General features: G+C 65.3%; 5 protein-coding genes across 5 annotated transcripts in view, besides 8 other annotated features; all 5 read right to left on the bottom strand.

Moving 5' to 3' along the window:
• Positions 1-19: a microsatellite.
• Positions 20-229: 210 nt separating this feature from the next.
• Positions 230-1,771, bottom strand: Tco025E_03806 (uncharacterized protein; the record flags this gene model as incomplete). Its single annotated transcript, XM_029370723.1, has 1 exon — positions 230-1,771. The coding sequence occupies one exon, from the start codon at positions 1,769-1,771 to the stop codon at positions 230-232; it is 1,542 nt and encodes a 513-aa protein (XP_029229179.1).
• Positions 1,772-2,082: 311 nt separating this feature from the next.
• Positions 2,083-2,099: a microsatellite.
• Positions 2,100-2,251: 152 nt separating this feature from the next.
• Positions 2,252-2,297: a sequence feature (GA-rich).
• Positions 2,298-2,360: 63 nt separating this feature from the next.
• Positions 2,361-4,739, bottom strand: Tco025E_03807 (uncharacterized protein; the record flags this gene model as incomplete). The annotated part of the gene is made up of 1 exon (XM_029370724.1): positions 2,361-4,739. The coding sequence occupies one exon, from the start codon at positions 4,737-4,739 to the stop codon at positions 2,361-2,363; it is 2,379 nt and encodes a 792-aa protein (XP_029229180.1).
• A 141-nt stretch (positions 4,740-4,880) lies between these two features.
• Positions 4,881-4,912: a microsatellite.
• Positions 4,913-4,932: 20 nt separating this feature from the next.
• Positions 4,933-4,963: a microsatellite.
• A 116-nt stretch (positions 4,964-5,079) lies between these two features.
• Positions 5,080-5,102: a microsatellite.
• A 42-nt stretch (positions 5,103-5,144) lies between these two features.
• On the bottom strand, positions 5,145-6,170 carry Tco025E_03808 (cyclin 1; the record flags this gene model as incomplete). Its single annotated transcript, XM_029370725.1, has 1 exon — positions 5,145-6,170. The coding sequence occupies one exon, from the start codon at positions 6,168-6,170 to the stop codon at positions 5,145-5,147; it is 1,026 nt and encodes a 341-aa protein (XP_029229181.1).
• Positions 6,171-6,431: 261 nt separating this feature from the next.
• Tco025E_03809 (putative ATP-dependent DNA helicase) lies at positions 6,432-8,897 on the bottom strand (the record flags this gene model as incomplete). The annotated part of the gene is made up of 1 exon (XM_029370726.1): positions 6,432-8,897. One exon carries the CDS (start codon positions 8,895-8,897, stop codon positions 6,432-6,434), a length of 2,466 nt encoding a protein of 821 aa, XP_029229182.1.
• A 267-nt stretch (positions 8,898-9,164) lies between these two features.
• Positions 9,165-9,192: a sequence feature (GA-rich).
• A 262-nt stretch (positions 9,193-9,454) lies between these two features.
• Positions 9,455-9,512: a microsatellite.
• Positions 9,513-9,530: 18 nt separating this feature from the next.
• Positions 9,531-10,000, bottom strand: part of Tco025E_03810 (Derlin-2/3) — a gene marked incomplete at both ends in the record, with an annotated part of 759 nt that continues 289 nt past the window's right edge. Inside the window, one exon of the mRNA XM_029370727.1 lies at positions 9,531-10,000. This exon is cut by the window's right edge and continues 289 nt beyond it. Within this exon, the coding sequence (XP_029229183.1) occupies positions 9,531-10,000 (470 nt within the window).

Below are 10,000 nucleotides of genomic sequence, written 5' to 3' on the forward strand. Positions count from 1 at the left end.
GAGAGAGAGAGAGAGAGAGGCGACTGCGGCGAGCACGCAAGGGCGCAAAGACCATCACCAGCGGTGGAGGAGCTGCCAAGGCAGTAAAGGAAGCAGAAGAAAAGGAAGCGGCATTCCGGCCGCAGCGGGGCATGCTTCTCAAAACCCGCCCGCTCTCTGCTTCTCAACTCCTTTTTTTTTCTTATTCTAAGAAGGAAATAACCGCAGACGCCCATGCAATGCCGGTGGCTCACAGCGCCGCCCGCTTGCCGTCCACCGCCTGCAGCAAAGCCTGCAGCTGCTTCTCGCGCATCTGGTTCACGCGCTGCACGTGGCGCGCCACCTCGGCCTTTGGCATCGACCCCGCCGCAATCGGCGTCCCACGCACATCCCGCAGCCCCATCACCGCCGACACCACGTGACTCAGACCCTGCTGGCTAAACCAGTCACGCACGGCGGAGTCAAACTTTGACGCACTCGCGCGGTCCATCAGAAACGGTGGCGGGGCCGCCTGCCGGCCCAACGAACCCGTCATGGCCTGGTGTATCATTGTTTGAATCAATTCGTCCTCCTCCCCCTTTGTGCCGCCGCCGGCTGCGGCTGCGGCTGCGGCGGCTGTTGCTGCGGCGTTTGGGCCCCCCGCCGCCACAGCACGTCGAAACGGGGCCACCTCCTGCATCAGCACACTGACGGTGTCAAACACGGCACAGCGGATGTCGTAGGGGGCGTACGGGCAAAGCCCCAAGTCGAGGAGGGCCCGTACGCCGCCGTGCTGCACGATGCGGGTTAACGCGAGTGGGTTGTAGTGGCACGCCGCCTCCGCCGCGTCGATGCTGGCCACTATGACAGTCTCTAAACCAAAGACAAGCTGAACAGGCCCTTCCTCCATCAATGGGGCGGTGGAGGGCGAGGTATCCCCTGTCTTTTCCAGCGCCGCATTGCGGCGCCGCCGGCTAAAGAGGGCCTGTATGTGCTGCAGGCAACACTGCCAAACCTCAACGAGATACGTGATGAGGGGGCCCTCCGCCACCACGCGACGCTGGTCGTACACCACCAGACTTAGGCCCTGCAACAGCCGCAGCGCCAGTTCCTGCTCCTGAAAGGTCACTTCCGTGAGCGTCACATTCGGCGTCTTTTTCCGCGCCGGCGTCGGCGACGGGGGTGGGGTAGTGAGCTGGGCGTGATTCAGCGTGTTCCACGCCAGCGCCGCCTCTTCCGAGAGCTCGACGGCGACGGGGCCGCCAGGGTTGTAGCGGGCCCGCTCATCCAGACGCGGGACGAGGACGCGGTGAAACACCGACGCTGTGTAGCGTGCCCCACGCAACGCCCGCTGGGTGCGCTCCGAGGAGGCGCTTCGGCCCGACGCCGCGTTCGGCGGCGCCCCCGCGGCGTACGCCTCGACTGGGCCGCGCGGCATGACGGAGGAGCGTATGGCGTCGTACGGAAGGTGCGGCGCAACGAGGGCCGCCCCTCCGCCTCCCGCGGCGGTGCCGCTGCCGGCTGTCTTGTCGGCCGACTGCGCCGCCTCCTCCGCCGCCTCCAGCGATAAGTCACAGAGACGCTGCAGGGCGTCACGGAGGCCCTCGTTGCGCACAAAGCCGTACGGTGAACTAATCCGCTCAAAGCAGGCACGAAAGCTGCTGGAGATAGCCTGCCCCCGCAATTCCTCGTCCAGGGCGGCCTCAAAGCAGGCGACAAACATGTCCGTCGGCGGCTGCTGCTGCCCCTGCCTCGCCCCGGCAAGGAGTCCGCCGCCGCTGCTACTGCTGTTGTTGTGTCCCACGCCCTTCATATGGGGGGCGGTGTGTGCCATCGACCAACCTCTCTACGTAGTGCGACGCCAAATAGTTGCCTGACCGCAGGCCCGAGGTAGTTGCCCACTCCTACACGCTAGTGGCGCGTCATCGCCCCATCGCCCATGCGGGGCAGCAAAAAAAGAAGAAGAAAGAAGACAGTAAAAAAAAATCAAGTAACACACTAGCGATATATATATATATTCACACGCACATTTTTAAAAAAGAGGGGACGGGGGAGAGGCACACATCACAGGCAGTCAAACAGCCCGCGGGCGCCTTCCCCTCACGAACGCAGGGCGTTTGCGAAGTGTGTGTGTGTGTGTGCGAGGTAGATAGAGAGAGTGCCAAGCATCTTCGGGCTCACGTAGAACGACACCCACCTCCGGCCACTCCTCCAAGAAATAAAAAAAGAAGGGAAAAGGGAAAAATAAGGCAGGGAAAGCGGCAATGCGCATTCACAGGCTGCAGCAAAATGCAGAGGAAAAGAAAAACAAAGAGAGAGAGAGAGAGAGAGAGAGTGAGGAATTCATTGAATTTATGAGGGGTGGTGACAAACGGCGGGGATGCGCTGTCGCACTTCTACGATCATTCATCCTGCATGGCCCGCTCCGCCTGCTGCACGCGTGCCGTGGCGGCCTCCAGCACCCACGGTGGGCAGGCACTGGGGGTTCCAAAGACCACCTCATGCGCACACTTGCCGTTGCGGTGCCACTCCAACACACCGTCCTCGTCGGCGCAGACGTACACGACACGGCCGTAACTGCGGGGCTGGTCGCCCAGCTTCCACTCCTCCTCCTCCTCCTTCTCCCACTCACCCACTCGACTGCCGTCGCCAACGGCGTCGTCCAGGGCGCATGGGATGCCGCCGTGGAATATCTGCACGGCCGCGAACTCGGGTGTGTTTTGCTGCTGCGGCATTTCTACTGTCCTGGCGTCGGAGGTCCCCTCCCGCGCTTTTTGCAGCTGCTCCAGCAAATTGGGGTTCTCCAGCCGCACCACGCGGTGGCGGGCCCCGCTGTAGGAGAGCCGCTCGTGCCGCAGCGTCTGCTCCACCCCACCGCCCATGACGGGTACGGGGTCGGCCATAAGCAGGCGTTGCCGCAGCACCCCGTGACCGGAGGGATCGAGGGAGCCAAAGTTGTCGACGGCGGCCTCGACGTGGTCCGGCTGCCAGAAGCCCAATACAACCGGCGGTCCACGGGCAGCCGCGCCGGCGTCGGACGCATTCCCGCCAGCTGCCTGGGCGCGTCGTAGGAAGATGCGCTCCTGCTCCGCCGTGAGGTTTTGGACGCCGACGAGGTAAAGGTACGGGGCAAGGTAAAACTCCCGGTAGGAGGCGTTGTCCACGTGCGCGGGGGGCGCCTCAAGCACGTAGGAGGCATTGTAGCGACGCGACGCCTGCGATCGCCGGACCGGCCACGAACTACTCTGCGCCGTGTTCACCACGCGGCTCAGTGGCACAGGAAAACGGGCGTGGGCGAGCGGGTAGTACTCAAAGTCGTCGCCCAACCAGCGAACGGCAAGGATCACCTCCCTGTGCCGCTGCTGCATAGCGCGTTGCTGCAACTCGGCGTACATTTCCTCCATCGCCTGCAGCTCCTCGGGCGGCACGCCGGCGGAGACAGGGTCCGGGCGCCCTGTCGCCTCCACAAACTCCCGGATGCGGTTTCGGCGCCGTTCAAACTCCGCTGCGGCGGCACGCAGCTCCGTCCGCTGCTGGGTACTCCGCTCCACCAAGGCCTTGCCGTACTGCTCCCAGCCGTTCGCCTTACGTTCCTTGTAGACCGCATGGCCCCGCGCCACAACGGCGTGGAGGGCGCGAGCGCTTCGCAGCCGCTCCTCCCGCACCCGACGGCAACCCATGAGGGAGCTGAGGCCTTTCTCCACCAGCATGCCGGCAACCGTGCGAGGACCGCCGGCGGGGGCGGGGTGTAGGGGGGTGGCGGCGCCGCCGTCCTCGTCAAGATACCGCTCGATGGCAGCAACCCGCCACCGCCACCCCGCCACTGCCGCTGCGGCGCCTTTTTGCGCGCCGTCCTGCGAAGCCGGCGGGGTCGCCTCATCGCTGCCGTCGCAGCAGTCCACAATGCCGTCGCCAACCCGCGAGGGCGCCAGCCAGACCTCCGGGTCGCCGCGGCAGCGGAATGGGAGCACAGGGCCACCAAGCCGGCGCAGCAGCCGCGCCGTGCGCCGCGCGGACGGCGCCTCCTCCTCCTCGTACAGCCGCACCTGCGCGTTGGCCTGCAGGTATTGCCTCCACCGCAGGTGGGCCAGCGGGCCTACGGCGCCGGACATGCTACAGGCACTTGTCTGCAACTCGTCCGTGCCGTCGAAACAGTCGCAGTAGTCGTCATTGAGCCTCGTGAGGGGAATGACCTGGGCCGCCACATTGCGTTGCTGCTGCAGATGTGCCCGCTCCTCAAACGCGCTTACAAGATATACACGCAGGGTGGGAAACGACGTTGGATCCGTCGCGGCGGCCGCGGCGCAGCGTTCGAGCTTGCTACGGTTGACTTCCGTGCGCAGGTCCAGAAGCCGCGTCCCACAGCGGTAGAAAAGGCGCCGCGGTGCCCGCTGCCGCCCCTGCGCCGGCGCAATAAACCTCGCACTGTACTCCTCGAGTGTGTAGCACGACGACTGCGGTTCGCCTTTGACTTCAGCGCCTTGCCGCCGCTCGGCCTCTGTGGGTGTCGCGAAGTCGGCCAGCCGCCGCAGCGGTGGGGCTTGCAGCGGCGCGGGGTCGGCAACAGCCGTCCCGTCCCACGCGCGCCACTGCCCCAGCGCCGTCTGCCACGAGAGCAGCATCGCAAGCAGCAGGGCGACAACGGCGCCGACCAGCGACCAGAGCAGCAGCGTGACGCCGTCCGACTGCGCCTGCGCTGCCCGCAGCGGCGGCGGCGACGACGTCGCATCGCCGGCGGGCTTCACGGGAGGCTGCGCCTCCTCCCACTTGGTCGTTCCCATCGCACCGTCGCAAAGAAACACACACAAACAGGGAAACGGGAAGTACACGCAAAAGACACGATCTTCCCGCGTATGTGTTTTGCGGGAATGCCTCTTCAGCCGTGTGCGCCTTTGCCGTTGATCTTTATATCCTCTCCGGCGGTGTGCGTGCGTGTGCATGTGTGTGTGTGGTGGGGTGCGACACGCAGTAAATACACACAAAAGCAACAACAACAACAACAACAGGGGTCCACCAGGAATTTCCCAGGGCCCGCGAGCGCCTAGGAAGAAAGAGGGAAAGGGACAACAATCGTCGCACCGACGAAGCCAAGGCAGCAAGGTTCCTTTGTGGCGCGCAAACTCTTTTTTTCTTTCTTTCATTTCCACTGCTGTTGACGGCACCGCGCGGCGTCCCACTCCCTCCACTCAGCGGAAGCGGCAGAGGAGCTTTTCGGTCGTCGCCGTTGGGTTTGCCATGGCGTAGTACGCCTCGAAAGGGTCCTGCACCACGGGGCCGCTTGGCTGCCGCAGCAGCTGGCTCAGCTGCCCCCGCTCCGGCATCTCCAGCGAGCGTAGCTCACCCGCCACGACGTCCTTCACGTAGACGGCGGGCGCCAGCGCGCTGTTTGTCGCGCGTGCCTTGCCTGGCACGGTGAAGACCTCGTAGGTGCCGTCGCCTGGCAGCACAACCGCCGCCCAGTGATCGACGCCGACGCCGCGCTCCGTCGGGTGCCGCAGCATCATCTTGTCCATGTCCTCCACCCGCAGCACCCCGTTGCTCTCACGCTTGTCGTGGTGGGGGCAGAGCAGCCCCGGCAGGAGGCCGAGGCCGTGCACGCGGATGTAGCTCCAAGCCGCACCGTCCTCAACTTCCTGCTGCGGCCGCTGCCGCTGCGCCTCCACCGCCGCCGCCGCTGTTTTGTTGGCGTCGCCGCAGGCCCCCCGCAGCATCGCCGCGGCGTACGTCGCCGGGTCAGCCGAGTCGCTGTGGCCGGAGGTGAACCAGCAGATGGCGCCCGCACTCCCGCCCGCCAGCACGGCGCCGCGCATCGCCGCGGCGCGAAGGCAGACGTCAAGCCCCGTCTCCTCCCAGCGGCGAACGGCGAAGAGTGTGTTGCCGCCCGACACCAGCACAATATGCGCCTGCCCCAAAAACTCCAGCTCCTCCTTCGCGACCTTGTTCGGCGCGGAGAGGTCCGCCACGCACACCTCGCCCACGGTGCAGCCGCGCGACAGAAACCCCTTCGTCTGCGTCTCCTTGTACTCGGGGAGGTCGTAGACGGCGGTGCCAATGTACGCCAGACGCACCGGCGCCGTCAAGGCCTTTGTGCCCGCGTCAAAGTTTCCCGTGAGCATCAGCACACGGTCCACAGCCTCCAGCTCCCCGAACATGTCCGCGCCGGAGCCGCCGAAGAAGCCTTTTAATCTGGACGGTTCAATGCGCGTTATCATGGTTGTCAAGCGCTTTCTTTTTTCCTTTGTATTTTATCTTTCTGTTCCTTGTCGATACTTCTCTCAGAAGCACGAGGGCGGAAGGAGGGTGCGACACTAAGACCAAGGAAAGGAAGAAATACATACACGCACTGTTTTGCCTCTCGCCCAGAGCTCACTCCCAGAAGTGCAGCGAGACCAACAACGACACACTGAAGGAGACGGCAAGCATGAAAAAATGCACCTTGTAATGCAGCGTAACACCGCAATGTGGTTCCGCGTCTACGGTTCCCGTTTCGTCGGCTCCCGGCACGTCATGGGCAGTGTCTCCATGAGTGGCAGCAGTGGGCGCAGGTAGGGCGTGAGCTGCAGCGGCTGGTCCTCGCCGTTGGAAGCGGCATCCCCGCCGTCGTAGGCACGTGAGGCGGGCGGCCCACGCTCTGCCGTCATGAGCACGAGATCCCGCTTTGCTCGGCTCATGGCCACGTAAAACACCCGCCGCTCCTCGGCGCTCCGCGCGTCAATGGGGAACTCGCCCTCGTAGCAGCATGGCACAATGACGGCGAGCCACTCCTTCCCCTTCGCCTGGTGCACCGTCGTCACCGTGACGGCGGCGGCGCCAGGCGTCAGCTCCGCCTTCACGCCGCCCTTCAGCGGCCCAAAATCGTCTGTCGGCAGCAGCGCCAGAAACTCGTCAATCGCGCGCTGCAGCAGGGTGTAGGTGTCATTCCTCACCTGCGCCTCCGCCTTGACGCCGGCGGCCGCGGCCGCCGTGCCCACCCCCTGCTCCGCCAACGCCTGCTGCTGCACCGTGCGACACGCCTCGACGAGGACTTGCGAAATCGACATTGCGCCCCCTTCCGCCGCCATTGCTGCCGCTTCGTCGTCGGCGTCGCCCATGACGTCGTCCCACACCGCGGCGGAGCGCCGCCAGCGCGGGGGCGGGCGTGCACGCTTCCTGCCGCCGTCACCGCCTGCGCGCCGCCGGATGTGGACGCCGGCGGCGCCGCCCTCGTCAAAGCCCGCCCGCTCCGCCACGCCCCGCACGACCTCCTCAATGTCGCAGTACACTCGTCCCAGGGAGTCGTGGGCGGCCGTGGTGACTTCGATAAAGTTGCGGAGAAACTTTTGCTGCGGCTTCGTCGTCCGCAGGCGTTCATGCACATGGGCAAAGCCGTTGTGCACCAACTCGCGAAGGATGGTGTAGTAGGAGTACGCCGCGTGACTGTCCTCGCGCTGCAGCGTCGCCGCGCCCAGTTCGCGCCTTCGCTGCATGCACTCGGCCTGCAGGGCGAAGACAAATTTTGTCGCAGCCGGCGCGGCGAAGTGGTTCGGCGCATCGCGTATCACGCACTCCACGTCAAGGTTCGAGTGTGGGTGCACGCAGAGGCGCAGGTACGAGAGCAGGGCGCGGACCAGGGCGATGGAGTTGGGCCTGCTCAGGCGCGGCTCGCAGACGGGGATGTGATCCTGCTCCAGCGCCGCCACCGCGTCCCGTACAGTGCGTCGCGTGCGGCAAAGAACGGCGATGTCGCCGTACTGCAGGCCACGGTCCCGCGTGCGCAGCAGCTCCTCCACGACGCGCGGCAGCAGCGGCATCTGCTCGCAGGCGTGCGGACACCGCACCAGCACGATGCGGCGCCCGCAATGCCCCCTAAAGCTCTGCTGCGATATCTGCGTGAGCTCGTTGACGGCGCTCACGATCTCGGCGGAGCTGCGGTAGTTCGTGTCTAGCCTGACAAGCTTGGTGTGGGGAAAGCGGCTGCGCCAGCGCTCAAAGGTGTTCGTCGTTGCCCCGCGCCAGGTGTAGATGCACTGGTTTGGGTCCCCCACGCACGTCACCCGACAGGCGTCCCCGGCGAGCAGGGCGAGACACTCCAGCTGCACCTCGTTCAGGTCCTGAAACTCGTCCACGACGACGTGCGTGTATTGCGCCCGCAGCTGCAGCGCCACCGGCGACGGCGGCCGCGGCGGCGGAGCGACACTCGCCACGCTGTTGCTGTTGCTGTTGCTGTCGCCACCCCGCCCCGCCTCCTCCGCCTCGGACGGGGGCTGCTGCTGCTGCTGCTGCTGATTCAGCGGGCGCAGCGCGGCAAGGAACATCTGCTCCAGGTCGCCAAAGTCAACGGCGTGGTGCTGCTCGTGCAGCATTGTCTGGTAGAAGCGAAAGAGATACGCCGCCTGCCGCGTGGGGTCGAGCTCCGTCCCCGCGCGCATCTCCTTCTTCGTCTTGGCCTTGTTCACGTACTCGACGAGCGCGAGGACGGCCTCGAGACCCTTGTGGTGGGCGGCGTGCGTCTCCACCACCGCCGCGGCGAGCTCGCGCTGGCGTCGGGCGTCGTACACCTCCGTCGCCAGGTCGATGCGGCCGTGCCGCCGCAGACACTCGAGCCCAAAGGCGTGGAAGGTCTTCAGCTTCAGCCGCCGCACGTGCGACGCCAGGGCGGGCGGCAGCACGGCGGCCACGCGCTCCCGCAGCGCCTCCGCGGCTTGCCGCGAGAAGCAGAGGCCTAAAATGTGCTCCGGCGCCACCCCGGCGAGGAGGATGTACGCGATGCGGCTCGCCATCGTCAGCGTCTTGCCGCTGCCGGCGCCGGCGAGGATCAACAGCGGCGCCGCGGGGTCCTCGCAGACAGCCGCCCGCTGCGACTCGTCCAGCGCACTCACCAGCCGCTCCCGCTCCGCGGCCCGCTGGTCTTCCTGCTGCGTGCAGCTCCCGGCGGCCGCTGCTCCGCCGCCCGAGTGCATGTATATTTTTTAAATTTTTTCAAACCGCACACTTCACACGGCGGCGGGGGCAGCGGGAGAGGCGTAAAGGCCGACAAACAAGAAAAAAAACAACAGAAACAAAAAACAAGCAAACGGATGCCAGATCCCTTACGACACTGATTGCTTTGGGTTGCACCGCCTGCAGGCACACACCGTGACTGCGGTCCTTGCGGCCTCCCCACACACTCCCCACCCCCAGCGGTCCCAGTGAACGGCTAAGTGAAAGGGGGGCAGCAGGCCAATATTAGAAAGAGAGCGAGAGCGAGAGAGAAAGGAAAAAAAAGATGAGGAATATGAAGTGAAGTTCGGCTTCAACCCCCGCATGACGGCAGAGGCACAAGTATTACAGCTGCAACCCCCCCCCCCCCAGACGCAGCACACCTCCGCGCGGGGGGAAAAGGGGGTCGCAACGGAGAGGTACCCCAAAGACGGTGCAGCTCCCACTGCACAGTGAGGTTTGCTTCCTCGCACCCTCGCGCCGCGTCTCAGCGAGCGACGAGAGCGGCGGCCAACGCACAAAAACTCGGGAGGCGCGGAAGAACATCACACACACACACACAAAACAACAACAACAAAGACAACAACCACGCAGACGGGCACGGCGCGTGCAGCTCATTCGGCACCGAGCACGCGTCCGGTGCCCCAGCGGTGTCGCTGGCCGGCGTTGGCGTCCGGCGGTGGGCGGGCAAACCGCCCGGCCTGCGGGTGAGAGGCGGGGTACAGCGTGGCGACGCCGCCGGGGCCGGCGTTCGGCAGCACGTACCGCAGGAACCACGCGGGTGTGCGGAGGGGGTCGATGCCGTGCGTCCTTGGCAGCACGTCCCTACAGAAAAAAAAACCGTGCCCCACGACGATGCCGAGAAGGTCCTCCAAGATGCTTTGACCGAGAATGAGGTGAAAGACGAGGAGAATCCACGGAAACGTGTTGGCGTGGAACTCGAAGTTGTACAGGTTCATGCGCAGCTCTGGGTGCCGCTTGCAGAAGACCCAGCAGAGCGACATTAGCAAGGCAAAGCTGGTGACGAGCAGGCCAAGCAGGAGGCCGCCGACGGCGTTCGCAAGGATGAGGATGAGCCCCATCC

The sequence above is a fragment of the Trypanosoma conorhini genome, assembly GCF_003719485.1.
Source record: "Trypanosoma conorhini strain 025E chromosome Unknown Tco_14.4_contig_00180, whole genome shotgun sequence".
Lineage (NCBI taxonomy): Eukaryota > Euglenozoa > Kinetoplastea > Trypanosomatida > Trypanosomatidae > Trypanosoma > Trypanosoma conorhini.